This window comes from Aspergillus alliaceus (assembly GCF_009176365.1).
Source record: "Aspergillus alliaceus strain CBS 536.65 unplaced genomic scaffold BDW43scaffold_23, whole genome shotgun sequence".
Classification (NCBI taxonomy): Eukaryota; Fungi; Ascomycota; class Eurotiomycetes; order Eurotiales; family Aspergillaceae; genus Aspergillus; species Aspergillus alliaceus.
This window is the reverse complement of record NW_022474706.1, coordinates 352214-379735: the sequence shown is the minus strand read 5'-3', so window position 1 is coordinate 379735 and position 27522 is coordinate 352214. Positions and strand designations below refer to the sequence as shown.

The window sequence follows — 27522 nt, the reverse complement described above, 5'->3', positions numbered from 1 at the left end:
TTGCTCTCTCTCTCGCTTTTGAATCACAAAAGGGTTTTAAGGAGAAATAATAAGGGAAAAAAATAAAAAAAAGGAAAACAGATAAACTTTTGCCATCTTCGATTAGCATTACCGCCTATTTATCATCGCAGTCTTGACTTCCAATCCATTTAATCCCTTGCTTAACCGTTACCACTTCTTCAACCTTGACTGGGCGAAAGAAACCATCATTGAAAAGGGTCCACGGGAAATTTCCTGGTCACTGTACTTTTCTTGAGGGGGGGAAAAACGGGCACAGTGCAGCACGCTAGCGGTTTGTTTTTCTTCGTCCTCTTCTTGGGAAGTACTTTCTTTTACCTTCGATTGCTGCAAGTGTAAGTCTTGACTCTTATTCGAGCACTTCGGGCTTTCCTTGTCAGATCCCTACCTATTGTCCATGCTTCTCTGACACTAGCATTGGCTTTCTTCTTTTCCCGCTTATCTATCATTCTTAGCCCTCTTATATTCAACCCTTCCTCGCCCTGCATTCTGTCACGGCTGGATCTCTCTCTCTTTTTTTTTTTTTTTTCCTCTGACTTTGCTAGCTCCGACTTTTTCTGTCTTCTACTCCCCTGCTTTGTCTGAATTTTTATTTTATTTTATTTGATTTTGTTTTTCGTTTTTATGTTTGGTTTTGGGTTCTGCACCTGTCACTGTTCCTTCCATCTGATTTCTCCCGCTTCATCACCAACTTTACTTACATGGTGCATAACTCCCGGACTGAAGAAAAGAAAGTAAAAGGAAAAGACAAAAGAACTTTTTTTCGCTAATCCTAGTTGCTTCTTCAGTTGTCCATCATGACGGTTGCTGCACCGCCTGTGGCACCCGTTCACGAAAATGGTCTCAACGGCAATGCCCCCGGACATCACCATGTCAATATGAGCTTGCCACGTTTCCATCCAATCGCAATGAACCCGAGCCAGCCAGTGCATCCTGAGCAAATGATGCCGAATCATTCTCATTTCCGTCCTTTTCCTCCACCTCATATGCAAGAAGCAGGACTGCCAGGCCCAGCTCCTCATCCTTCTCATATAGATCAGATTGATGCTCGCTTGAGGCAATTGGAACATGAAGAAGCGGCTCGTATGGCCGCTCGTAGCCATCTCCTTGCTATTCGAAAGCGAGAGGACGAAGAATTCCGTAGGATGACAGAGAGTGCCGAAGCCGAAGAAGAGGTATGCTATGAGACATTGCGATTGACTCGATCACCCTCTAGACATAACTTCTGACATGGGATATTTGCTCGCGCACTAGGAACTTCGTAGGCAACGGAAACGATTGAAGCGGGAATCTATGGGATTGGGGTATAATGCAAGCATGGACTCTCCGCCGCTTCGGCCGACGCCGCCCCGTCGTTTATCAGAGACCAATGCAGCTACCACCCTTGCATTCTTCAAGCAGCAAAGTCCTCCAGAGCCTCGCCCCATCCCTCCGCCGCCTGTGCAGGCACCGCCACCTCATCCTCCACCTCAGCATATTCCCCATGATCCCACAGCCGGCACGATTCGACGAAAGCAAAAATACACCATAAAAAATGTCGAGGCTTGGGGTGAACGCCACGGACGACCTGCAGCGCACGACCCGTCTGGACGCGCATTGTGGAAGCGGCCGTCGGATGGTAGTTTAGTGTATCTGACATGCCCGGTCTCTGGCTGTGGAAAGGCCGACTTTGTGACTCTTCATGGTTTCATGTGCCACCTGACGAAGAAGCATAAAGATCGCAGTCTGGGTAGTCAATCGAGGGCATTGGAAGTTTGCGGGATTGTCTATGACCCTAGCGCTCCTCTTCCGCCGGTGGCTACCGTACAACGTGCATCGACGGAAGAAAGTCGTGGTGATTCGGCCCCCACAGATCCCGAAGGCTATCCCCAAGAGATGGAATACTCGTCCGCATCGGAAGATGAGGAGAGCCGGAAAATTCCCGTGAAGACAGAGGCGGCAGATCGGCCTTTACCAGCCCCGCCACTCTCTTTCCCCCACCCCTTGGAGGAGCCCTCGAAGGCACGGAAACTCAATAATTCTACAAAACAGTCGATATCTTCCATTATCGACCGCGATCCAGAAGATGAGCCCCGGGAGCGAGTAGCTTCCATCCCGCCTCGCCCGGTTGAGCCTCTATCGCAAACATCCCCGGAGCACAAGCCGCCTCTTATTGAGGAAGCGGAAATGTCCCGGCCCGATGAACGAAATCAAGTCCTAAGTGAGACGAAGGATACGACCGAATCAAAATAATAACAATCGATCTTATTCTTAATACGGTCTATTGCGCCATTTAAAATACGCAGAACTTGCATTTGCATCCTACGAGCATCAGCTTTAGCTTTTTTGTCTCCTTTGCAGCTGCGTGAATACCCTTCTATGCATTCCTGGGTGGCTTTTGTCTAATGCTTTTTTTTTCTAATCGCCGTTTCCTTCTAGTAATGTAATGTCTTTTCCATCATTGCTGGTCATTTTGTTCCCTGGGCGCTGGCCGACTTGCGTCTATTCCTTTTACCTGTGTCATTTTGATTTCACATAGTCGATACTCACGATATAAACCGATCTATATCTATGCCCTGGGTGACCCTTGTCGGTCACCGGGAAACACTGCTGTGATGCTGGTGCTGTATTCTTTTCCATGTCTTCATTGGGATCCTGCATGCTGTTTATGCATCTCTTTTATGTTACTTAATGGACCTTGTGAATATCGCTAGCCGCCCATTGCATGTTGCAACAGAGCCTTGATAGTGGCCAAACAAATCAAATATATCATGTTTCATGCCGTGAAGTTTGTTTTCCTGTTTGCCAAAAAAAAAATCACCAGGTCAAGGTATGACGGTAATTGCCCCCTGACCTTGAATACTCCGTGACGTGCTCAACGCACAGGTCCAGCGTCCGCTACATCGGCAGACAAATAGACTTGCTTGATTATCTACTCCCCCAGTGATTGCTCCAAGGCCAGCTATAAGCCGTAGTATGGAAAAACCATTACCCTTGCCCATCCCCTCACGAATCCCCCTTCCTCAACACCAACACGTGCACCAAATACCCCGACCCAGCTGCCAACTTGCCCCCCAAAACCTCATCACTCACCCTCCAAACCCGAAACACCCTCAACGCCTCCCTTAACCAAACCTCAAAAACCTCCGGCGACCGCTGCTGCTGCGCAATAATACAAACCGTCGGCCTCCTCCTCTCTCGCGCCTCCCCCTCCCGCTCCGCGCAATAAACCGGCCTCGACCGACACACATCCCTACAAGTCCTAACAAACGGCCCCACCAACGCCTCATTATAAATACAATCACACGAAATCAGCACATCGAACCCGCGATCCTCATCCCGCGCCCCATTGCCTTCACCCTCAATACAATCCTTCAGTGCCTCCGGCGCATCAGTCTCCCAGTCCAACGTGGTAAAGGTGATGTTGGACCTTGACGGGGCCTTGGGGATTTTTTGTTTGCCCCTGGTAGATTTGGAGGATTTGGGGGTAGGGGTTGTGCGGACATTTGCGGCGAGGTTTTGGCGGAGGAGACGGTGGACGTATTCTTGATCGGTGGCTATGTAGTGGGTTATGGAGGGGGAGAGGGTGAGGGCTATTAGGCCGGAGATTCCGCAGCCGAGTTCGACAACGGGGGAGGAGGGGGTGAGCAAGCCGTGGTGCCAGAGGGGGTTAGTTTTTTTGCTTAGCCATTCTGCGAGGAGGGGGGTGATTTTCCAGAGGACTGTGGGTTCGTTAGTTTTTTTTTTTTTTTTTTTTTTTTTTTTTTTTTTTTTTTTTTTTTTTTTTTTTTTTTTTGGTTGGTGGTGATAGATAGGAAAGAGAGATGTGTAGATAGATAGGAGTTAAGGACGAGGTAAAGTAGAGTAGATATTCCGAGATAAAGCTAAGTCAAGGTAGATAGATGGACGTGAACGTGATAGTCACACTGGCAGGGGAAAAAAATTAAATAATATAAAAATCAAAACAGGAGGAGAAATTACCTGCGCCTGTAGTTCCACCCGCGCGCGACGAAGACAGCAATGTTGGAGATTGATGAATCGTATAGTCCTGTCCGTGGATGGTTACATCGACGGAGGTAGCTCGTGAATCGACGAAACCCAGATTGGCCGAGGGAATCTCCTGCGCGAAGAGAAGAAAACACTCTAACAAGGATGAGAAAATTAACTAGTGCACGCAGCTAGCAGTTGGCGTCTTTCTTAGGTATCGTTCGGTTAAAAAAAATTGCAACAATCTCATGATCTTTTTCCTTTTTTTTTTTTTCTCTCTTGCACTCTTTCTATAGTACGTGGGCTACAATTGCATAGGAATTTAGATGACATGATGGGGGACGACTCATATAGTAGAACATACCCTCTTCGGCATCTTCTACCTCTTCGCCAATTGATGTGAGGAAGGTGGTGAGCTCTTCCATGGTGAAGCTGATGTGCTCTTAAGGTTAAGGCTCTTAGGGAAGGTCAGATCGGAGGCTCGAGCTTTCTAGGGTTCAACTAAGGCCGGGGAGCTGTTTCCGAGGGAGGTAAGATTTGTCTCGAATTTCCGGTTACCTGGTCCAGATCCTTTGTTGTTTGTCTTGTGATGATACCTAGGATTTTCCCTGTAGCGGGATGTATCGTGCCGATCGGAATAGACGTGATAGCTATAGCTAGACGAGAGAGGGAGGAGGAGGTATGTAGCTAATTAAAGTTGAGTCGGGGGTAGGTGCCGATTGATCTACTCTCCGTGGACGAGAATCCAGGGAAGAAAACGGATTGTACCTGATAGATAGAGAGTTGGAAGTGTATGACAGCCGAGGAACTTTTGGGGACGTTGATCGGGACACACGGTCATTGGTGGATGTGGTTTAATGGGGACCCACTTCCTGGACAGGGAGCATCAAGTCACGGGATGCGTAATGCATGAAGTTTTGGGAAGTTGTTCATTTCATTAGTCCTTTGGAGCGAGTAATGGATCATTGTTATTTTATGCCGTAACAGTATACTACCCAAGGCCTGAGGAGGTTACGGGTTCGTTGTACAGTCAAAACTCTTTGAGTCAGCGGAGCTGTTCGAACGTTGGGCGGAAGTCCCAACAAAAAAAAAAAATTGCGGAGCACAGCTTCCTTCCGAAGATCAATGTAGCGACACAAGTATCGTGGGTTTTGTTGACCACAAAATGAGACAGAAAAGAGAAGAACTGGTCTATTGTTTGAATTACCCGGCAGATGACTCGGACATTGTCAGAAGCTGGGATTGTTCCTGTATTTTGAACCGCGGCAAAATGCAGCAAGGAGGAGAGAGATCCGAACAACCTTGTCAATCAAGTCGAGTTAGCCGTAGTTTTAGGTCGATTTGGTATCACTATGGAGACCCGTTGCGAGGTCTGTGTGCCATCAGGGGAGGGCTCGTGTCTCATGTCCCGGTCGCCATCAGAAGAGAGAGAATTGGGAATCAAGGGGGGAATACTGTAAGAGAGAATTATAAAATCTCTTGTGAGGTAGACATTGTTGAAGAAGTACCGTCTCAATCAAGTTCCGAAGCCATTGAACGTCATCTGGGGTGCTTAGACCGCCTTGGCCAATTGCCTAGCCTCAAAAAGTGACTTCATCCGCTTAGAAGAGCTTCAATCTCCAAAAAGCTACTGTTTTCCCCGTCCCTTTCTCCTCTTCTTCTTTAACCTTTCGTATTTCTCCCCCGCATTCCTCCTACTTATCCGAACGTCCTCTCCCGGCACAATCCCTTCCAACTCCCTTCATTCTATACTTTCCCGAGTGAAGTGTCGCTGGTGTTCCCCTACCGTCGTGAACACGACTGAATCATCCGTAAGTTGTTTTTGAGTTCTGCCACCTTGGAGGGATCCGTGGATTTACCTTATTCGCACGTTTCCAGTCCGCTGGACTCTGAACACCTAGGATCTCTCCCCTGGTAAATAGATAACTAACTTTCTTTAAAAATTATTCAGTTACTCTTTTCTCCCAGCTTTCCTTTGTGTTTGTACCCCTGTACTGTAGTGATCCGCCGCCAAAATGTCACAGCAAAAGCTTCCCCATCTGCAACCGCGCATGTCCAAAAAGCCTCCCTTTTCTGTTGAGGTTCCTGGCGTTGAGGCTGCGCCGGGTGAGACAGTCCCGCGCCGCTTACCAGCGGCGAAAGATGGACTTATCTTGAAGCCTGCGGAGGATATTGCAACGACATACGATGTCTTCCGACGCTCCGCGCGTGTGTTCGGTAACGCAAAGGCTGTCGCGAGTCGCCGCCTAATCAAGACCCACGAAGAAAACAAGAAGGTAAAAAAGGTCATCGACGGGGTCGAAAAGGAGGTCGACAAGAAGTGGACGTACTTCGAGATGAGCGGTTATAGCTACAAGAGCTTCATTGAGTACGAGAAAGTGGCTCTACAACTTGGCGCCGGTCTGAGAAAGCTTGGATTGGAGAAGAACGACAAAATCCATCTCTACGGTGCAACTAGGTGAGTGTGCGATTGGGTTTCTTGAACGTAAATTTTCTGGCGGCGACGCTAACATGGATCTTCTTCAGTGAAAACTGGCTGGCCATGTCACATGGTTCGTGATAGCTTCCTCTCTTGCGACGGTGGTCCGAATGCTAACTCTGAGCAGGAACCGGATCCCAGTCGATGACGATCGTCACCGCATATGACACCCTGGGCGAGGATGGTTTGAAGCATTCCATCGTCCAAACATCCAGCGTTGCCATGTTCTGCGATCCCAACCTCATCCCCTCAGTGGCAAATGTACTGAAGGATGCGCCATCTATCAAACATGTCATCTGGAACTCCCACCTGGAGCCCAAGCAGGCGGACCTGGACAGGCTGAAGAATGAGTATGAAGGTATCAATGTCATTAGCTTCGAGGAGCTCCGGAAGTTGGGCGAAGAGAACCCGGTGGACCCCGTCCCACCAGCTCCTGAAGATCTCTGCTGCATCATGTATACCTCTGGATCTACTGGCCCACCAAAGGGTGTTCCTCTTACGCACGCAAACGTCATCGCTGCCAGTAAATAATCCCGAAACCCCGCTTTTCTATGTGTGAAGAGAAAACTAATGTTGAGTAGCCGCTGGTATCAACGCAATTGTCGGACCGTACATCGGCCCCTCAGATGCGTTGTTGACTTACCTCCCACAATCTCATATTCTCGAGTTCATGTTCGAGAACCTTTGTTTAATCTGGGGTGGTACGATGGGTTATGGAAACCCGCGCACGCTCTCGGACGCTTCAATGCGTAACTGCAAGGGTGACATTCGTGAATTCAAGCCTACGATTCTTGTCGGTGTACCCGCTGTTTGGGAATCGGTGAAGAAGGGCGTGCTGAACAACTTGAACAAGAACAACCTTATTGTGAGAAGCATGTTCTGGGGTGCTATGGCCGCCAAAAACTTTTTGATGACGACCGGGTTCCCTGGCTATGGTGTAGGTTCTTCGTTACTTGATGCCGTCGTCTTCAAGAAGTTGAAGGAGGCGACCGGCGGTCGGTTGCGTATCATGATGAACGGTGGTGGTCCGATCTCGAAGGATACACAACATTTCTTGTCCATGGCGATTGCCCCTATGATCGGCGGCTATGGTCTCACCGAAACGTCAGCTATGGGTGCTCTAAATGACCCAATGGCCTGGAATGTGAACGCGCTCGGTGAAATCCCTGGCTCCATTGAAGTGAAGCTCGTTGACTTCCCTGACGCTGGGTATTCGACGAAGAGTGTTCCCCCACAGGGAGAGATCTTTATCCGTGGAGGTAGTGTGAGCAAGGGCTACTGGGACAATGAGGAAGAAACCAAGAGTGCCTATACCGAAGATGGGTGGTTCATGACGGGCGATATTGGCGAATTTGACAAGTACGGCCATCTCAAGATCATTGACCGCAAGAAGAATCTTGTCAAGACGCTTAACGGTGAATACATTGCCCTCGAGAAGCTCGAATCTGTCTACCGTTCGTCTCCCCTTGTCGGCAACATTTGCGTCTACGCCGCTCAAGATCAGGACAAGCCGATTGCTATCATTGTCCCGGTTGAGGCTGCGTTAAAGAAGCTCGCCCACGAAAATAATATCCAGGGAGATACTTTGGAGTCATTGATACACGACGAGAAGCTACAGGGGATTGTCCTCAAGCAGCTTCAGACTGCTGGCCGTGCTGGTGGTCTCAAGGGAATCGAGATTGTTAACGGCGTAGTGTTGGCTGACGAAGAGTGGACCCCCCATAATGTAAGCTACTGCTACTTTCTCTCTTGATTGAGGCTGCATCACTAACGTGTTCTAGGGATACATGACAGCCGCCCAGAAGCTCCAACGCAAGAAGATCGTCAATCACTTCCAGAAAGACATTGACCGTGCTTACGGCAAGAAATAAATGATGGAGTCACCGACGTTACGCTAAAGCCAAGTACATCATAATCTTATCCTATATTTCTTTTATTTTTGTCCCTGTTCCTGCTTTGTTTTGATGTCGATCATACTGTCAGTTCGGATTGCGATTATTTCCTTTTCCTTTGTTCAAGCTGTTTATTTCTTAATGTTTCCGTTTTGTTAAATATCCCATCATAGGACGGCTACTGAAAATGTGTCTATGCTATCTTCTCATTAGGAGAGAATAATGAAATGGAGATGAATAAATGTACGCCTGCCCTAGTTATTTGCTTCCTAGTTGGCCTCTAGATTAGTAACTCTAGCGCCGTCAATGACCCTAGGTGATGTGTCCATACACCTTCTAGCAATGCTATAGAGAACAAGAGTACAGTATTCCCTTACCATGAGTGAAGCTAAATGTCATTCATCTCTCTGAGCCCTAATCCCTGCAACTGTACAGACGGTGAAAACCTCTTCACCTGCTATCAAGTCATGAAAAAGATCCAAAGCACAAAATCTCTTTTTTTTTTTTCTTCGTCATAATCCAAGTCCCACAGCGTCTCCATATCTGCCTGTTCTACTATATTCCTGCCGGAGTGAGAGATAGAAACCTCCTAAGCAAGCTGTATGCCAAGGCACCTAGTGCGGCTATCTTAGGGAAGGAAAAGGACACGGTCTGCTAGGTTACGCTATTCAGCACAAGACGTGCACGGAACGAGCGACAAGTTGGTTGCACGATTTTTATGCGTCTGGCAATGTACGCGCCACCAGAACATTATACGGGTCTCTATTCCTTCTTCGGGGTCCAGATATCAAAGCATATGTCTGTGTTTATGGAGGATGCTACGTCCTCGTGGGTTCCGAACTGCAAAAGGTACATAGTCAATTATAGCTAGAAGCCTAGGAGGGGGAACCGCTAGCGAGGTCCATACCGGCATGGCTTGTACTGCCATCATACAACACGCTCGGCATCCACGTATACGATGGTGGTTGCTGGGGACCGTCCTCAGAGAACTACTGTGTTATTCAATTCTCTCCGTCCCATTATTCAATCATTCAATACGGGAGAACACCTACTGCCACGGCTACCGCTACGAGACAACGTTCCGACTTCCTGATTATCGTCGACACTCCGTCCTCACGCTTGCCATCCTATACCCCTGTTTCGACTTGCGTCCACCGTTCAATACCTGGTGGAGAGACGCAGCGCAGATGGGAATCTGCAGCTTTGTGTTAGAAAATGCGTCAAATATGGCAGTGCAAGAAGGAAAAATCCCAGATTTCGATATACCCAGCGACATGCAAACTTGGACATATCCAATGAACCCAGACCATGCACGTACAGAGCTGGCCCAAGGTTGCAAGACACTCTGACCTGCAGGTTGTCCATGAATAAAAGCCGAAGCAACTCACAATCCTCATGTCCCATCATCTACCTTTCTAACAATACTTCTCCAAGCCCTCTGTTAAGGCAATAGGGTGGACCCACACTCTTATATGGTAAAACCATACGACTACAATGTCAAGAATACTGACTTTAACTGGTCCTTATTGGCAACGCCCAATTTTCAACAGGGCGCTGGACCTTTGCGGATACCTCGCTCTTCTTTACCAGAATCCAGATTCTACTACGGCCGAGAGTGGAGGGAAGTAGCAACACCACCACCAACAACAACAACAACAACATGGATATAAACGAGAACGAAGAGAGCTTGGAAGCACAGAGGGCAAAGCACAGCTATGGCTTCTAGCCCCGAGTATAAGGAATGGGCGGACGTGGAGAATATGCCCCTGCACCGAGGGTCCAGGGGAGCCTCAGCTCAAGGGGCAACCTGGGTGCCGTCCAGGAATACCATGCGCTACCGGTAATCATGAGAATGATTTGTCTGTCTCGAAGTAAGCTGGGCCGTATGTATCCCGATACGCTGTCCATAGACGAAAAGAAAAAGGCGCTAATTGGCGATGCCATTCCGCCTATAAGAACGATGACAATTGAGCTCGAGCACACCCAATGCTAAATATCTCTAACGCTTTGAGACATCTCGGTACCTGGTAGTCGAAGTACTGCAGGAAACGTTACTCATACGTATGACTTCGACTCAAACGGCAGCCTTGGCTTGATTCTGTTAGCAACCATGGAAGAACATGACGATCTGTATTCAGTGGGCGCCTAATGCCTTACGATCGGCTGGGAATCCCGGGGTGTTAATTCGCACACCAGGGAAGCTGGTCGTTGACAACGATTTTGCTGGGTTTTAACCAGAGGAAATAACTGGAGTCAATAACCTGTTCGCCGATATTATCGAACGCACTGGTGCGATAGACGTGCGTATTGTAGTGGATTGATTATGGTTGGGGTAGCTTAAAACATGAGGGCAACAAGGGAGTATGAAGTATCGGTCTTGGACAGATACAAGAGCTGCTTGCGATTAGAGTGACAGGGGGAAGAAGAAAATGCTCACAACCTTTCAAAGAATACAAGAAGGCGGAATGGCAGATTGGGGATTACGTGGCATGTTATATGACATGGATCGCACTCTCGCTGGCCTCGAGGACCCAGGGGAAAGGGTCATCGGCATGGTCAAAAAAATAATGCCCCTAGTCACCCAGGTCAACGTCAAGGATACAAATCCGATGTTCTCCTAGGATGGCAACGTTATCATGCGCGACGCGCCTAAGCACAAGCAGCTGGTGAAGCTTACAGTATGAGGTAGCACGAGAAGAGTTCAAACCCACACCCAACAAATTACTCGACGGGCTATATGAAAGCCATGCGGTAGAAAGTCAAGCTAGCACGGTAGAGAAGCCAGTATGGCAAGCATCGCCATGAAAGACGGTTGGAAGGAATGCCCAGCAGCTAGTCGCTGTGTCTGGAGCTTATAGAAGACGTCACAACCGTGGCGGTAGTGACGGCGTGAGTAAGTGTCAAAGTCTGTCATAGCGTGTATGGGCCTGCGGAGTGTCTAATAGCTAGATTAATCCCGCATCTAGAAGGAGGGCTTCGAAAAGCTGTCCTTGCATGAGGTACACCCTACAATCAGAAACATCTCTTCACCATCATCTCTGAAGGGATGATAACTGAGTACCGTCGCACGGCGTGAGTTAGGGCTGGACTTACATCTAAAAATGGAAGACCGTAAAGCCAACTTAAGCTTGGGGAACCGCAGATCTGATGATACAGAACATTTTTGTCTGCCAGATTCTCCATATTTCAACGAGGGACATGGCCGTGGACAGAATGTGCTCGATCAAGCGATTTTTATTGATCAGCTTGACGGACATATGGGTAATGGTGCAACAGTGAACAAACAAACCATCCAACTTTCCGCTTGGGATTGCACGGCAACACATTTTTTGGTCCATGAGTACTGTCTAGGGACAGAAAGTTTGGAGGTCGCAGAGCTAACATCAACAGCAGCGAAAAAAAAGGGCATGAATGTAAGATCCTATAATCCCTGAACCAAGACCCATCACACAAAAGATGAGCGTTGACTAATAATAATACCTCCTCATACTAATCATCCGCATAGCCATAATTGCCGTGCCATTCGGGGCCAACGGGCACTGGCCCCCGAGATCGAAAGGGAGGGATTGAAACGAAGTTGATGAGGAGGACATTGTCATGGAGGACATCTAGCTATCAAAAACTCATGGCGGAATGGCACGAAGCCATGTGACATTAGAGTTATGGCAGTCCGTCATCAGAGAAAGATTGCCGAATTGCAGAACTTGCGACTATGGTAAAGAAGTTTTATTAGCAGATTCCATGGATTTGACATTGATTGGGACAGCGCTAAGGCATCTTCATGAGTTAGCAGTGCCACTATCATGAAACCTACATGAGCCTCACACGACAGATCCTAGTCCCTTGGGGCCATAGAACTCTCTGTGTCTAGGAACTCTAGTTTCTTGAACAACATGACTGGCTTTTTATGGGCGATGAATACCGGTGAAAACTGTGATTCGGTATTCTAGTCGGGTTGAAAAACGTTAACGAGAGACAATAATATAGGTATAAACACGAACAGAAGACGTGGATAGATCTTCAGATACGCTGGACAAGATAGGCTGCGTGAAAGACGTGGTTAATTCAGTAGGATCTTATATGAATTACTGGTGAGCAGCTTTGGCTAGGCTAGTATTTTCTTGGATCTACCCAGAATGTTTAGACGCGGTGTCAATTGACGGAATTTCATACAATCGTAAGAGTCAATTACAAGTCTAAGCCTAAAAGTTTGCGATTCGGTAGAGGTGCTCTTAGCTCAAGGACAACCACGGTATCACGATAGGTGAACATGATCAGAAGACGCAATGAAAGAATAATACAACTGTCAAGGAGGATATCCTAGTTCCATCCATGTGTGACAAGCGCACAGGAGGGTAGAAATGCGTTATTCGGGTTGAATACTGAATATTATTAACGATATTGCTGATCAGACACATCTGTAGACATATATACACCCTGGAAGTCTTCCTAACATGATGCCCAAGAGCAACTACTCATGCAGTAACTGACAGTTAAGAGTACTATGTATATCAGACGGGCATATGTCGATCTGAAGAAGTCCATATGGAGCCCTAACCCTAACCTGTGTACACCATACCGGTCCTCAAACCTAATATATATGCGAGAAAGTACGAACCCGCACGAACCAGAAGATCTAGGAAGAAACAAGTGATACCGAACCTATTCAACCCCCTCCACTCAATATCACAACACCAACACCTATGCATATATATATGTACGTACTATGCTATAGCCACCCAGCCCATTGCAAACCGAAAAAGAAATAAAAGCTAACAATACGTAATCCCCCCCAAAACCCTCCAAAGATCCCAATTCCCCCCGGTGAAAACTGTCAAATCACAATCCCCACCATACCTGTGCAACGCAAGATCCATCTCCCTCTTCCATACCACCTCTCGCCTCTTATAATAATCCTTATGGTCCCAAAATACTAGCTCCCTAGCCAGCGGCAACAAGCATCCCACCATGGCGGACCAATGCAGATGTTCCAGAGTCAGGAACTCGACCTCAGCCTGGAAGATGCGGACGGGGGAGATATCATCCCCGTCGCAGGCGATCCAGGAGGGGTCGAGGACGAAGACGCCGATGGAGGAGGTGGGGGGTTGTTGGACGAGCATGCGGCGCCAGGTGGCGGTGGGGTGGAGGAAGAGGGCTTCGTCGAGGGGGTCGGCCGGGGGGAGGGTGTAGTGATAGTTTGTGGAGGGGGTGGGGTGGGAGGTGAGGCGTTTGCGGAAGAGGCGGGACCAGATTTTGGGGAGGAAGGGGTTGGGGGTGCGGGGGTTGTTTTTAGGTCTGGGGGTGGTGGGTTTGAAGAAAAGGAATTGTTGTAAGGGGGTGGAAGTTATGATTAGGGTGTGCCAGATTTGGGAGACTTGTTGGGCGGAGGTGAGGAGGGTTTGGGGGTCGGTTTGGAGAAGGATTTGTTCGAGGAGTTCGGGGATGGTGAAGATTCTGTGGGGAGCCATCTTTATGATACTGTAGGGTTGGGCTGTGAGTTCCGGTTTTTCTTGTCGGGGATGTAGGAAATTTAGGGGAGATGTATATAGGGATTTGATGGAGACCGGGAATTTTATGTATGTCTTTTCAATGGTTTTGTAAAGGTATCGGATATTGTATATTGTCTTTCACTTGACTATGCTTCTATTTTCTTCAAGAGTCGGACAAAGCGTATATTTTATGTGTACAATGAAATCCTGAAACCTCATAGTTAGGGCTCAATGCCCTATATATAATGGGTGCGGTCTATGTGCTCATTGATTTCTCGGATATTCCTCTACAATGGCCACAAAGATGGCAGAATATGCCGGCTTAGGTATGCTTCAATGACAAGGGGCGTATCGAAATCGGATGGCCGACTGTGAACCCTTTGAGTTATTGATGTATGGATGATGGAATATCCGAGGACAACAACGACGAGCGCGTACATTTGGTCCTTGTTGGGTAGCTGAGAATCCTTTCTTGCTTTCTTGACTCCTGTTCCGGAGTTCAAAACCAGTATCGAACCATCTCTGATAGAAGTCCCTGTTCTCACACTCAACACATCAATATATCCCATGCGTAGTGTAAGTACCATTTGTTAGCAGAGTATGTAGGCACCAACCAGGGAAGCTGGGTGTGGTGCTGTTCGGGTCTTCTAGCATTGAGATAGTTTCTCTATCAATGGTGCTGCATTCAGAAAAGATGTCATGACATAATTGAGACCGTGGGCGTCGAAATATTGTAGTACTCAACGAAATAGCACCTTGCGTGCTAGTGTTGAGGGAGCATGTATATAGAATTGAGATGTAGTCAACCAAGGTATTCCTTTTGCGGGATATAATCTTAGTCTGTGTTCTATAATAGATGGGATACTGCTCACTCGTTATGTTGAGACGAGTTATTATAGTGATTGAGTCAGAAGCTGGTTTCTAGGAATTCTATAGATGATTGTTGATAGTGGGATTGTTGAATAATATACTTTGAGGCCTTAGTGGCGAGCACTTAATCAACGGACGGCTATAATTGGCGAGAATATAGTAATCTATAAATTGAATTTTCCCTCCCCATGCCCACCGGCTGGAACGGAAAGAAAACAAAAAAGAAAGTGAAGTTATACTTGGCTCGTTCTATACCTTTAAGACCGGGAAAGTGAAAACAAAGACGGCAAGCGGAGGACGGAGCTCCGATTGCCGGTGGCAGAACCAAAGGCGGTGAAATATAAAGAGAGGACCCAAACCCAACCTAAACCCGCCTGAGGCATAGCCGGGATTCAATCCCGTCGTCTAAACTAACCGATCCAGGAATGGTTGGACTCTACCTAACTTAAGTGACTACCGACAGCATCAGGCAAGGAGTTGACACATTTCACCAACTACGTACGTGACAACTCAAGGACCTACAGTCATGACTTTCTGGAGGTGTGTATATACCCTTCTGGCTAAGAACCACTATCTCAACTGGGGCTAATCTCCGCCCCGCCAATAGCTCCTACCGTTCTTTGTCGCCGAAAACAAGGGCTCTCTTCGGAGTCGGTGTGATGGCTTGGGCGTCGATTGGCCTCTGGGTGTCGCCACAAGTGGAAAACGCCATGGGCATGGCTCCAACAAAGGAGGAGCAGGAAGACTTGGATCGCAAGATGGCACTTCGGATCTCGCGGGTGGATAAAGATGGTCACTGAAGGAGGCCCTAGTGCGAATGAGGAGGGAGGTCTAGAGTTTAGCTGCAGGCTACCTCCTTCAGTGATGAATGCCCGGACTTTGGTCGGCCGAGTCCATCGTGTGACCGTGGGTCCCAAGCCAAAGCTCCAGGAGCATTGGGCGGGAGCGGCCGCTCATTTGAGGGCGGAGTGACGGGGGAACCGGCAACGAACGGACGCAGGGAGGAGCGAACGAAGGTTAGGTGAATACGGAAGAAGAAGGATTTTCACAGTTGTCAAGCAAGGCGCCTGTCGACCGTACCTCTTCTTCATCGCGTGCTGTGGGCTGTCAGAAGTTTGTGTGGCGCAACACAACATCCGGAGACCGTTTCGTGAAACAGAGATACAATGCATGGAATGTTGGGATGAGAACAAAGAGGCGGGCAGGAAAGACCGTAAGGGCGTCAGTACAGCTGGGCATTGACCAATATCGTGCGAATAAGATTTCATGTAAATCAGACTGTAGACAAGGATGCAAAGACTCAACAAAGTTTCGGAGGAATGGCTGTCCCCTCAGGAATCTTCTTGGCGGCATTCCCCAAGACCAGTGATGAAAGCGAGCCGCTGGAATTGAATAGCAAATTTCACCCAAAAGAGGCGCGCACGGTTGACCAACTTTCGTACAAATCCAAGGATTTAGGCTCAGACAACCCTGGTTTGTGTTTTCGGGCTCTGAGAAAGCTGGAATCTGATCCCATAACGGGAGGCCAGTGGACATCCGCACGAGCAGACATGGGAGGGATCTTCCAGCCTTGTGATGCATGTCCATTGGCTTTTGGATCGGGTATGCCGTGCTGAACAGTCCAACCGGGCAAGAACACCCTGAGCACATCAGTGGAACTTCGTACATACCCTGGATACAGGCTGTACCCGGTAGGGAAGGGTCTCAGGGACTCAGGTAAGCCGAGGCCAAACTGTTGCTCGTAGACAGGCAAAAAAACCCTGGACGTTTAGTGTCCTGGAGCCTGCGCAGAGTGGATGCAACGGTTGCACCCCCTCCACACTTCTCAAAGAAGAGGACGCTCCTTGTTGGTTGCTTCTTTCTCCTTCTAAAACAGCTATTTTCGTCGCGCAGTTGCCGATCTCTTGTGGCTGGCAAGGTTGTCCACACCTCGTCTCACACGCATGCTCACTCCGCCGGGTCGACCCCTTGTACGACGTGCATAATCTACAGGAGGGTTATTGCATGAAGTCTGCCCAGAAGCGCTAGAAGTAACTGAGTAGCCATTAGTATCTGTGCGTTTAGTAGTTTCATCTTTCTAGGTGGTTTATAGATTCAATGGATGAATCAAGAATCAAGTGATGTGTGATGGAACGATTGTTCCTGCACATCTTACAGGAGCGTGAGGTTTGTTGACGCCTGATTTCCTGCTGGGGGTGGAGGAGTTGCTGAAACTAGTGAGATTGTGTCAAAGAAGTCGTTCATTCAATGAAAGATTCAAAAATAGAAAAGATAAAAAAGGTAAAAAAAGAAAGAAAGAAAGAAAATGCAAAAGGAAAACCACGCACCGAAAACAGAGAAAATAGTAAGATAATAATGGACTAGATGATCGACTGGAATGGTCGGAACGTGCCGAAGTGAAAAGTGGAGCCATAGCAAGAGCAGTGGAGCCAACTGCTTACCCGTTTAGGTAGTAGTCCATCCTCCCTCTATCGGGTTGTTGATCCTTCCAAACCTAATACTGTCACCTGAGTCGGATTTCCCTTCCGCTGTCTTAATTGGGCTTCAACTCCTGTTGGGTCGATCCCCCATGAGTCCATTGGCGATCATCTCTTAGTAGTCAAATTCACATTGTCTAGTGGATGACTCCATGAATGGCATGCATTTTAGCGGTATAGTAGTGCGGTGAGCAAGAGATAAGGCGCATACTTAGTAGAATCCTCAGTTGAATTTTTTTTTACAGACAGCCAACGCTGATTCATTCATCCTTACATACTGTACATACATGACATGACATGACATGACGGGATGTGACAACAAAGACAAAGAGAGAAAAAAAAAAAGGAGGTGAGCGTGCTTCACTCCAAAAGCCGCTTAATGCGACTGCCAACTTTGTTTGATGCAATTATTTGGCTTGTTCTTTATTTTTGGTTTCTTTTTTTCTTTTTCAAATACAAAGGGGGTAAAGGCGAGGAGAATATGCCAAACAATAATAAAATAAAAATTTTCTCCTTGTATCGTGTTACTTGGCTGCGTGGTCGGTCCCTTGTCTTTCTCTTTTTCTTCTTTCCTTCTTTCTTTTTTTTTTTTTTTTTTTTTTTTTTTTTTTTGCTGTTTTTTCCTCTAAATAGGTACACCTGCTATTTGATGAATTCAGAACCTAAGGGGCCGACACGTAGCCGATGTGCTCCTTATTATACTCTCTCTATGAGCAAACCTAGCCACTGATAGTAGGAAACAATCGCGTGTATTGTCAAGGACCCTGACAGCGGACTGGAAGTTCTGGGTACTTGAAGCAAGGCAACATATCGGAGAAAATCACTCGGGCATGAACCAATGAGCGATTGACCCAAATTCTCAATTTAGGTCCATGTTCTTTATCCTAACCTAATAGACATTTTCCGTTTAACCATCCCTAGAGCGCTTTCGTGTTCTTTCTCTTATCATTGGTTTCCGCCGACGGCTACGGCGGTATCTGCACAGCTTAACCAAACTGTCGGTGACATTGTCCAATTCAAACATCTACATGTGAATTTTGGTATGGCCCTGTCCCTCGTCTGTGCGAGGCAGAGAAGACGGGCGTGAAGTAAATGAACCTGATCGAGGGACCAGGTTATGGAAAGAAAAGAGAAGGTACGGTAAGAGCAAAAAAGAAACAAGAGAAAAGAAAAGGAGAAAGAAAGTCAGAAAAGTAAAAGGAGGAGGAAGAAGAAAGGATAGAAGAATCAGAACAGAATGAGAAGGTGGAAGTAGCAGTGGGGGCGACGGAACGACAAAGGATGTTGTAGATCTCCTACCTCGTTGAATAAAAGGAAAATATAAAAGACAGAATAAAAAAGGGGAGGCGGGGGAAAAGAAAGGCGGCAAGAAAATAAAAAAAGAAAACAGTGACACCGGTAAGATCATGCTAGTTTCATGCAATTCAGCTTGGGCAAGCGAAGTTGAGAATCACCTCAAGGTGGTGGTCTATCTCGCTGATCATTGACCTAAAGCGTGTCGTAGAAAATGAACAAAGACACGGACCTCCAGTCCTCGTCTCGTCCCGGTCATGACGCAGAAAGCAACAGTACAACAGAAACGGCAAAAAGAGAATATCAACCGATAATGCATTACTCATATAGAATTATGAAAATAGAAACAGGAAGGGGTAAAAGGAAGGAGCACCAAACAGGGCTAAAGGGCTAAGCACATAGGCTCTGAGAGCTCGGGAACCGAGGGTAATGGCTGCCATTGTTGGAGCGAGTGGAGTAAATGGGGTCATAGCTGCTTGTAGTGGAATGATGGTACATGTGGGACCCCATTCTAAGCGGGTGTTTCAGGAAAGGTGAAGGCTCGCTTTGTCCGTTTGGCATCATGGATACCATTGAATCATATGGCTCGGAAAAGCTGGTGCTAGGCTCCTCACTAGGCTTTGAGACAGAGTCATACTCAAAAGGGCGCAAATGGTGGCGGAACTGACTTTCAGCCTTTCGGCCGTCCAGTATTCCAAAGCCGGAGTCTTGATACGAATCAATGCTGGACGTGCTTTTGATGGGGTCCATCGGATCCATAGTATCATTCAAAACCCCTATATCAAAGGCCGAAGATGACGATGATGAGATGTGCGGGCTTCCATTCAATGGGGACTGGTCGGATGCTGTTATCTGGCTGTAGTCAGCCCGACCATAGTGTGGACCGCCGCGCTGCGAAGAGTCGTACGACATGAGGGCCAAGTGAGACCGTACAGCCGATCCGATGCTTGGATGTAGTACAGCCCCTCCACCACCATCGCCCGAGCCACCGCTTCCCCCATCGGGACCCATGCTCGTCGAGCTGTCTCGCCGGCCGTCTTTGTAATGGCCCGGGGAGCGGCCTCGAACCACCATTGGATGCGACAGCTTCCTGGCAATTTTGATCCATTGGGTCTCCGTACTCACTGGATTTGCGACTTCAGCGTAAAGGTCGACAACTAGGTTATAGTATTGCTGCTGGGCCCGACGCTTTCCATTATTGGCAGTAGCCTTCTGGAACTGGATGCGCTCGAACGTATGTTGGGTTGGAGGCTGCGAGGGCGGCGGAGCACTGTTATAAGAGTTGTTATAGTCAATGGACATCCCTGTTGATTGAGAGGCGAGGCCAAACGCATGCTGACTGCTACCGGATCCTGGTCCATGGTTCAGAACCAGCGACGGGGGTTGACAGGGCTGCAAAACAATTCTTCCGGGTCTTCTCTCTGATTGTTTATCTCGCTTTGGCGTATGCTGGACCAGCTCACGAACCTCGCCAAACTGTGCGTTCACAATAGCCGATATTGACATGGAAAATGACAGGACACGCTCGGTTCCTTGATCTGTGAATTTGAGGTAGAGAGGCGAATGGGCCCATGGGTGCAACGAGAATGAACACGAGACCGAAAAATAATTGCGCCGATAACAGGTCCACTTGTCATCGACTTGGAAGAATCCTTTATGTATCTTGGCCTGGATTTCTGTTTTAATGGTTTGATTGCCAGAGACGATTGGATGTAGGATGTTGGTATCGTGAAAAGGAGGAGCTTCCGTCATCGATGGTTGCATGCGCTGGACCGGCTCCAGTAACATGCTCCCTGGCTGTCCATAAATCAAATTCTGCGAGGATCGGTCGACAGTGCTCTCCAAAACCCGCGGAGTAGTGGTATATTGTGAGATTCTAGACATATCACTAATGCTCGAGAGCGATGGAAATGTGCCACGTTGAAGCGTGTATGTCCCCGGATAGCTGTCATTCCTGCCTAGAAGGCCAGCACTTCCAGATACTGTCGTACTCTGCGGCTGCATAGAAAGGGAAATCCCGGTAGGTGGTTGACTTCACAGCATTCCGTATCAATCAATGCATATCAACAAAGCGGTCAAAGGACAGTGGCTTACAGAGGAGGTACCCGATGGGACCTGAAGTCCGGCATTCTGTCGTATGGCAATCCCGGTGAATGGGAGTAGATTGAGCCTGATGCGGGAGAGAAGGTCTCTGTATAAGAATGCATCAGTCATATAGATTTATCATATGGGATAGCGGAGTAAGGAAACAACGAACCAGAGCAGGAATCAGTGGGACTCATAAGTATTGTTGGAGATGTTGCAAAGCTAAAAATACCACCTTGAGTCAGTCCAATGCATGTGTGACAGATAAGACGAACGAGGAAGGATGGAATTCAGGAGAAGAGAAGAAAAAAAACAAGATGATAGAAGGAGAAGAGCAACAGGATTCCCACCAACACATTGCAAGAGTACATGACAACCATATAAGTGAGCTAGGGAAGGGCTGCAGTGAATAGCAAGGGCATAGTGAGATCCTAGGCATGACCCGAGGAGTGGCAGCTTAATGCATGCAAGTAGCACTGTACTTTTTGAAAAGAGAAAAGAAAAGTAAAGTAAGGAAAAGGTAGCGAAGCTCACAATATAAAATAAGACACAAACCAAATCATATAAATTTCCTTTAAATTTTTCTTAAAAAAAAAAAGAAATAGAAAAGAAAAGAACCAAGATATCAGAAGGCAGGGAAAGAGGAAATCATACATAACCGAAAAAGGTTTAAATAATGCAGCACCGCACAACAACTCAACTCATCCAAAGAGAAGAAAATGAGATGCTGTGACTAGGAACTGCAAGTGGGCAAAGTGGAGCACAAAGGGCAGTCTGAATTAAAAGACAACTTACGGTACATCCTGCAGTGTAGACTGCTGTGTGTTGTATCTCAAACCGTTGGTCGCAGGTATCGAGACCGGCTGGCCCAAAGGATGTCCAACGGCACTGCCTCTGCGACTTTGTTCCTCATCATCCATGGGGAAGCTGATTGGCCCAGAAAACGGGCGTTGCCCCCCTGTATAGTCACTGTCGGTGGTAATAGGACCGTCCATTTGGAAAGAATTCTGCAGGAGAGTTGATGCTGGCGAGGAGGAACATGATCAGAATGATGGGGGAGCCACAATACAGATATACACGAGGAGCGAATGCACGACAGCAGTGGGAAGGAAAAAGTGGAAAAGGTACAGAAGGTAATCGGACATTTGCTAGTCAGAATGGAGATAGGGTCCCCATCCTGGACGGCCAAGGAGACAACACACCTTGATGTCATATCGATACAGGGAAATGAAGAATACCAGGATTGTGTAACAGAAGAACTCCTTGAACGCAAATACCAAAGAGACGGGAAAATAAACGTTCAAATGTAGATCAATCGTCATAAGCAATGCCTCCAGGGGGGGAAGGGGGGTCACGGGTTGTAAATTTGATGTCGGGATAACCGGGCAGGAAGAGAGAGAGAGAGACAGTCAGATAGGCAGACAGAGACCAGAGAAAATTAGAAAGAAAAAAAGGGGAAAGGGAAGAAAAACATCAAAAAAATTAAATAAACTAAAAGAAAGTTCACATCAAAGGGAAAATAATCCTCCCAATTTCAAAAAAGAAAAAAAAAATCATCCATAATAAGGAACAGTATTAATAATAGTACGGAAGTAAACAAAATCATAATACTTACAATGATTCATTTGCAAGCCTCCCCCGAGAAAGAGGTAAATACTGGTTTGACAATCAAGAGGTTCCTTGAGACCAGCCCAAGCTGTTAGACCGACGCCTAAGGAGCACTAGGCTTCTGATGGCGCTGAACAGGGGTATATTAGAGTGAAAACGGTGTCAGGGAAGATGGGCAGAACGATCTGCTCATTGGACTTGGAACCCTGCGGCTCGATGAAAAAACAAAACCGAAACCAAACAGCGAAAAAAAACAACAACCACCGCTCCTATTCGGCGTAAAATTCCCCTTCACAAAGCAGTTGGCAGAGTGGCGTGGCTCTAAAACAATGTCAACACTTTCCAACGAGGGAAGCCTATGAGACGCTGCACTTTTCAGGAGAGAAACACCAGCATATAGTAGTGGTTTTAGGAAGAGCGTCATCAAACAAAGAAACGGGCTGGGATTTGCAAGCGCCGGGCGGATTGAAACGTTGGATCATGGAAATAGTGGACAGAAAGCTGGAGGCCAAGGGCAATAGTGGTCGGGGGCTTTTGACGAATAGTTTAGAAGCAGACCAAACAAAAGAGGGAAATAGGGAAAAGGAAAAGAAAAGAAAACATGGCCCGCTCCACCTGGTTCAGAGCATCACTGCATCCTGGTTATCCATAAATACAGACAGTTGCGATCATTTGCTTGCTGAAGGTCGAGGAACAGGTAGAAGTAGGTAGTAGAGATAGAGATGTGATCCATGCAGACAACTTCGCTGTACATCTACATCGGTGTACTGTACAGCCTGTAATATAGAGTATAAGATCGTTTCAAGACAAAGAGGGAAGGGGGAAACCAGCAACGGTATACAATGAGTGCGATCTGAAGAATATGGCCACATGTCTTTCTTTCTTTCTTTTTTTCCTTCGTGGAGACAGGGTTAAAAAAAAAGTAAAAATAAAGAGAAAGATTGACGACAAACCAAGTGGAGAACGAATAGAGAAGGAATCGAGCAAGATGACTATGAAAGGAAGAAGCGCATACCAGAATTTGTGCGGTATTCAGTCAGAGTCGACAACCGTCCTGCATTTATTGCTGCAGAATATGACTTCAAGCTGCACCTCTTTATGTATAGCGATTGTCCCCGAATGCTTGACCATCAAGATGATCACAGCCAGTCTTTGTTCCGCTTCTCTTTAAGAGACTTGATGGAAAGGGTTTTAGTGTCGGTTCTAGCTTCCTCTGTCATAGGCAGTGTAGTCACTTGGGAATGAAAAAACCTGGTCCGAAGATCGAGGGATCTGTCGGATTGATATTTGTTCCCAGATACCGAATGGAACGCTTTCCTCAAGTCAAGTTGGCTTTTTTTTCTTTTCGTATTTTTATTTATTTTTATTTTTTTATCTTTTATTTATTTTTTTTTCCCTTCCTTTCCCCTTACCCACACCCACGTCTGCTTTCTCCGTTTCTAGCCTGACCTCCTTTACGTCCAGATGTATGACCCTTGTAGGTATGCGGCGGAATTATCTGCAGAACGGCGTTGCGCACAAGCCTTGATAGCTCCAAGTTTTCAAATTAAGCTTGAAGATGAATACCACTTCTGCCACGAGTTTGTTGTGAAATTTGAACCATGTCAGGGCCAACCAAAAATAATGATAATACCAGTAATAGTCAATCCCCGTAAAACAAGAGAAATCTTGTAGCATTCAGACTCATAGAATGGATATATTAAGTAAAAAGAAAGAGAGAAAATAAAAAAGGATAAAACTAGACAAATATAACAGAAAGATACGAATAAGTAAAAAGGATCGCATTAACAATAACAATATAATGGGTGACAGCAGAAGGAGGTCCATGTGTAGAGAGTTTAGGATTATTTGGGGGCCTTTTGGGCTCCTAATTTTTCTTTGCTGATGATTTTCGTTTTTATTTCCTGGGTCTTGGCTTTTTTGTAATTATTTTTTTTTCTTTTGGAAAATAATCCTGAAAATTATTTTTTGTTAGCTTTCCTTGGAAAGGAAATGAAGCATGAAATCCGTCATGGAGAATATTGTTGCATCAGCCGAAATAGCGCGAGAGGCACTGGACCCTGTCAGAGCGTTGGAGAGGCACGGCATTGGCCGACAATCGATGTTACAGTCCATCTTATTCCACTCCAGACAGCTGCACAAACTTTGAGTAGTTCCGAGGGGAAATGAACCCTAGTGTTGGCATGATTCAACTAGTCGGCCGGCCGAACTGCTCTCCCTAGACCAGTGTCGGTAAAGTCAGCTGTTCTAGCGTGAACACCCGGTCAACGGCAGAGTGCAGCCAAATAAATTAAGATGGCGCTAGAAAGGATTAGTAGCGACGATCATGGCCCCGGAACTCCCGTGCAGACCCCAGTCGCATGTCGACACTACTGAGCTTAGGCAGCCGCAGACAACCAATAACCTTACCAACCAACCATGACAGAACAGTCCTAGGTAGAAGGACGTAAGTGAAAAAAAAAAAATGTTAGTATAGAGAGGCAGGGGGCCTGTGGATCCATTGAGAGTATCCATGTTCTAGATGTGACGCCTCTTTGGGGCCATTCCAAAAGAACTTTCGGGTGCTCGAGGCACGAGCACTAACTCCTGCATGAATGAGAGATCAGGCGATCGACGGGTTTCAACCAACATCTGAGAAAGAGAGAAAAAAAAATTCATTATCTTTTTTATCCCTTTTTCTTTTCTTTTCTTTCTTTTCTTGCTTTCTTTTTTATTAGCACTGGTCGGTCGCTCACCGACACCGGCGACGAATAGCCGATTGAACCATGCAGGCTGCATTGGTACATATGTAGAGTACCTATTTACCGGTTGGTCGGTAGGTTCCCTATGTTAGAAGGTACATCCGTGTCAAACAAGATACCGTTGAATTGTAGGTTAAGTCTGATATTCGGTAATTTTGGGACTAATCCAGGTCTGAACCGCCGAACTTGATGACCGACCGCACTTACTCTTGACTTGCTCTCCAAATCCCAACACTCCCCCCTCTTTCTCCCCACAATATCCCCTCCAAGACCTTGTACCGTTAGAGGTAATGGGAGTCACATCTGTCGGCGTAGTCCGAATTACTAAGAGTAGGTTAATGTGGAGAGACGCGTTTCCCGTACACAGCATAGTTTCCAGAATCGAGCTTTGGGCCCCACAAACCGGGGGAGTGAGACCAACAAAGAAGTTCCATTGGAATCTTAGATTAGCGCCATCCTGTTAATTATTATTCTTTCTTTTTTCTTTTTCTTTCTTATTTTTCTTTTTCGGTTTTGTTTTGCGTTCTTCTTCCCCCTCTACCCCCTCTGTCCTTTTTGGAGATCGTCTTGTGGCGGATCCGATCATCCAGCCGTGCAGGAAGCTAGTTGGTCCAAATGCGATATGCATGGCGCTGAAAAAGGAGGCCAAACAAGATGATTGGTCAAACGTCCCTGTTTAGATCAATTCTCGACTGGCTACCAGAAAAAAACCTGAACTTGTCAAATAGAGAGTGTCTAATGGAGGGGGTGTTAATGTCGTGCAGGATGTTATGTGCTCGCGGGATGCGGCGCGAATCCCAGAGTAACCTCGTACAGGGGTCTCGGAGATGGTGGCGGGTGGAAAGGTTGCATTTCAGGCCAACGATGACCAATAAGCAAGGCCCCCGACGAGGTAAAAAACAAATTCATAGCGATGCATATGAGATGAAATCATAGGATAGGAAAAGGTGTAAGCGTGTAGGTGAATCGACTAATCTGAGGAAATGTGGTAAGAAGGAGAAACCTAGCCAGTCCGCATGCACGAAGAGAAATGATTTTGGTAAGAGATTTTTCATCTTTTCTTTCCTACTTACCTTCTCAGGTTGACAATCATCCATGTTCCCCTCGCCCCCTACCTCTCGTACGTATCTTAGTGTCCACGTTGATTCCAACACAAAGGAACCGCACTGACACTAGCTAGGAAAGGCTACACCATGAGTCGGATCTGGCACGTGCACTCACGCTTGACTTGAACGAGGCTAGTCGGTATGATTAGAAGTAAGTTAGGTAATGTATCCGTTAGTACCTTCAAGTTCCCAAAGCTCCAACATTTTCCCTCAAACTCCCTTCCATCTCTTTCATGAACAATGAAATCAGTTACTTAACGGTCCCTCCCTCATCCTTGACTTTTCCTTAAATCCTGCAGTTATTCATTTTATTTTCCCTTCACAGGCGTCGCTCTTTTGTGGAACCCCTGTTCCCTTCTGGGTTGTTGTTGTCTTCTATTTTTGTTCGATGGGACTAGAATGACCCACGTTCCTGGATCTAGCCGATTAGGATCGTCTTATGTAACCAATTCTCAAAAGCCCTGCCTTTTTAACTACATACATACTCTGTACTTACCCACTGAGTGAAAGGACAGGGATTCTGAATCCTTCCTTGGTTGCAAAAAAGAAGGTTAATCGTTAACCCTCCCTCAACTCTTATCCACTAACCACCCCTCCTAATATTTCTTGTCACACATTTTTTATTTTATGTAATTTTTTTTGATTAAAAATGAAAAGTTTATCTTTCCCCTTCCTCTACTATGTAATCAATTTTGATACTGGTTTTCTAAATTCTAATTATCTTTCCCATCTGTCTGCTTCTTCTTCTTCTTCTTCTACTACTAATACTACTACTACTACTCTGTCTCTATCAGAGTGGGTGGCCGGAGAGATCCAGTACAAGTTCCATGGGTAAAAAGTTTAAGGTTTGATCCTTCTAGGCCAAACTTTGACCCGCCATTAGTCTCCTACTCATATGGGAAAGTTGCAATACCTTGCTAGCCTTGGCCTCGGGGCTACTACTACCGATATGCTAACTTAACGATCCCCAATCCACTTAGAAATGTCTCTTGTCCCCACGAGTGGATAAACATCCTCCAGCATTCTCTTGCCATATCCAGCTTAGTGGCCGGTACTAGACCGGTACCTTTTTTCTGAAATGTTCCTGTACAACCGCATGTTAATTTACTCGGACAGAGAAGTCAGATACTCATTCACTGCAGCTGCAGCTGGCCGGTGGAAACTCTAGGGCCCATCGAAAAAAAGGCGGCACATCTTGTGCCTCCCACGAGTCAGCATCGAGCGTATCGGGAGTCCAGACCATTCGGGCATTATTTCCGGGATTCCCTGCAGTCTCCACGCTTGAAGAGAAACCCATTGATGGTTCTGGAGCTTGAACGTTCTGCCGTGATTGCGATCTTCACCACACTTTTCTTTTACCATCAGCCTAGACTTCAACAATTGTTTTTAACGGCTGATGCCTACGACACTGGCTGCACCCGGCTGGCTACTAAGTTCATCGTGCTTTCTCGAAACAAGATATGTCCTATACCGAATGACCCGCCGAAATACCTCTGAG

General features: G+C 46.8%; 9 protein-coding genes across 9 annotated transcripts; 5 read left to right on the top strand and 4 right to left on the bottom strand.

Annotated features, from left to right (window-relative positions):
- The first annotated feature begins 613 nt into the window (after positions 1-613).
- BDW43DRAFT_91259 (uncharacterized protein) lies at positions 614-2627 on the top strand. The gene is made up of 3 exons (XM_032050697.1): positions 614-722; positions 807-1193; positions 1273-2627. Exons 1-3 carry the CDS (start codon positions 720-722, stop codon positions 2248-2250), a joined length of 1368 nt encoding a protein of 455 aa, XP_031900151.1. The 5' UTR covers positions 614-719; the 3' UTR covers positions 2251-2627.
- On the bottom strand, positions 2558-4779 carry BDW43DRAFT_91252 (S-adenosylmethionine-dependent methyltransferase). Its single transcript, XM_032050696.1, has 3 exons — positions 4349-4779; positions 3979-4140; positions 2558-3719 (listed from the first exon to the last, which is right to left on the bottom strand). The coding sequence occupies exons 1-3, from the start codon at positions 4407-4409 to the stop codon at positions 3004-3006; spliced, it is 939 nt and encodes a 312-aa protein (XP_031900150.1). The 5' UTR covers positions 4410-4779; the 3' UTR covers positions 2558-3003.
- A 938-nt stretch (positions 4780-5717) lies between these two features.
- Positions 5718-8616, top strand: faa4 (long-chain fatty acid-CoA ligase FAA1). Its single transcript, XM_032050695.1, has 6 exons — positions 5718-5795; positions 5936-6442; positions 6511-6536; positions 6591-6986; positions 7045-8189; positions 8245-8616. The coding sequence occupies exons 2-6, from the start codon at positions 6000-6002 to the stop codon at positions 8332-8334; spliced, it is 2100 nt and encodes a 699-aa protein (XP_031900149.1). The 5' UTR covers positions 5718-5795; positions 5936-5999; the 3' UTR covers positions 8335-8616.
- A 4511-nt stretch (positions 8617-13127) lies between these two features.
- Positions 13128-13823, bottom strand: BDW43DRAFT_311384 (uncharacterized protein; the record flags this gene model as incomplete). Its single annotated transcript, XM_032047185.1, has 1 exon — positions 13128-13823. The coding sequence occupies one exon, from the start codon at positions 13821-13823 to the stop codon at positions 13128-13130; it is 696 nt and encodes a 231-aa protein (XP_031900148.1).
- Positions 13824-15240: 1417 nt separating this feature from the next.
- BDW43DRAFT_311383 (uncharacterized protein) lies at positions 15241-15514 on the top strand (the record flags this gene model as incomplete). Its single annotated transcript, XM_032047184.1, has 2 exons — positions 15241-15254; positions 15322-15514. 2 exons carry the CDS (start codon positions 15241-15243, stop codon positions 15512-15514), a joined length of 207 nt encoding a protein of 68 aa, XP_031900147.1.
- Positions 15515-18736: 3222 nt separating this feature from the next.
- Positions 18737-21125, bottom strand: BDW43DRAFT_91217 (NDT80 / PhoG like DNA-binding family protein). Its single transcript, XM_032050694.1, has 3 exons — positions 20742-21125; positions 20579-20675; positions 18737-20516 (listed from the first exon to the last, which is right to left on the bottom strand). The coding sequence occupies exons 1-3, from the start codon at positions 20764-20766 to the stop codon at positions 18875-18877; spliced, it is 1764 nt and encodes a 587-aa protein (XP_031900146.1). The 5' UTR covers positions 20767-21125; the 3' UTR covers positions 18737-18874.
- On the bottom strand, positions 20747-21153 carry BDW43DRAFT_276941 (uncharacterized protein). The gene has a single exon (XM_032042013.1). It carries the CDS (start codon positions 21006-21008, stop codon positions 20811-20813), a length of 198 nt encoding a protein of 65 aa, XP_031900145.1. The 5' UTR covers positions 21009-21153; the 3' UTR covers positions 20747-20810.
- Positions 21154-23066: 1913 nt separating this feature from the next.
- BDW43DRAFT_276937 (uncharacterized protein) lies at positions 23067-23389 on the top strand. Its single transcript, XM_032042012.1, has one exon. The coding sequence runs from the start codon at positions 23166-23168 to the stop codon at positions 23346-23348; it is 183 nt and encodes a 60-aa protein (XP_031900144.1). The 5' UTR covers positions 23067-23165; the 3' UTR covers positions 23349-23389.
- A 2051-nt stretch (positions 23390-25440) lies between these two features.
- Positions 25441-26143, top strand: BDW43DRAFT_276935 (uncharacterized protein). Its single transcript, XM_032042011.1, has 2 exons — positions 25441-25893; positions 25992-26143. Exon 1 carries the CDS (start codon positions 25573-25575, stop codon positions 25852-25854), a length of 282 nt encoding a protein of 93 aa, XP_031900143.1. The 5' UTR covers positions 25441-25572; the 3' UTR covers positions 25855-25893; positions 25992-26143.
- The last annotated feature ends 1379 nt before the right edge of the window (positions 26144-27522 follow it).

Excerpts from the sequence above, each read along its gene's own strand:
- BDW43DRAFT_91259 (XM_032050697.1), top strand. Across the intron at positions 1,194-1,272 it reads GTGCCGAAGCCGAAGAAGAG|GAACTTCGTAGGCAACGGAA; the intron begins GTATGCTATGAG and ends CTCGCGCACTAG.
- BDW43DRAFT_91252 (XM_032050696.1), bottom strand. The coding sequence starts at position 4,409 with ATGGAAGAGCTCACCACCTTCCTCACATCAATTGGCGAAGAGGTAGAA. Across the intron at positions 4,141-4,348 it reads GGTAGAAGATGCCGAAGAGG|AGTGTTTTCTTCTCTTCGCG; the intron begins GTATGTTCTACT and ends CATCCTTGTTAG. Across the intron at positions 3,720-3,978 it reads GGGTGGAACTACAGGCGCAG|TCCTCTGGAAAATCACCCCC; the intron begins GTAATTTCTCCT and ends ACGAACCCACAG.
- faa4 (XM_032050695.1), top strand. The coding sequence starts at position 6,000 with ATGTCACAGCAAAAGCTTCCCCATCTGCAACCGCGCATGTCCAAAAAG. Across the intron at positions 6,443-6,510 it reads CATCTCTACGGTGCAACTAG|TGAAAACTGGCTGGCCATGT; the intron begins GTGAGTGTGCGA and ends GATCTTCTTCAG. Across the intron at positions 8,190-8,244 it reads AAGAGTGGACCCCCCATAAT|GGATACATGACAGCCGCCCA; the intron begins GTAAGCTACTGC and ends AACGTGTTCTAG.
- BDW43DRAFT_91217 (XM_032050694.1), bottom strand. The coding sequence starts at position 20,766 with ATGAGTCCCACTGATTCCTGCTCTG. Across the intron at positions 20,676-20,741 it reads TCCCACTGATTCCTGCTCTG|AGACCTTCTCTCCCGCATCA; the intron begins GTTCGTTGTTTC and ends ATTCTTATACAG. Across the intron at positions 20,517-20,578 it reads TCCCATCGGGTACCTCCTCT|TCAACCACCTACCGGGATTT; the intron begins GTAAGCCACTGT and ends AATGCTGTGAAG.
- BDW43DRAFT_276941 (XM_032042013.1), bottom strand. The coding sequence starts at position 21,008 with ATGCCTAGGATCTCACTATGCCCTTGCTATTCACTGCAGCCCTTCCCT.
- BDW43DRAFT_276937 (XM_032042012.1), top strand. The coding sequence starts at position 23,166 with ATGACTATGAAAGGAAGAAGCGCATACCAGAATTTGTGCGGTATTCAG.
- BDW43DRAFT_276935 (XM_032042011.1), top strand. The coding sequence starts at position 25,573 with ATGATTGGTCAAACGTCCCTGTTTAGATCAATTCTCGACTGGCTACCA.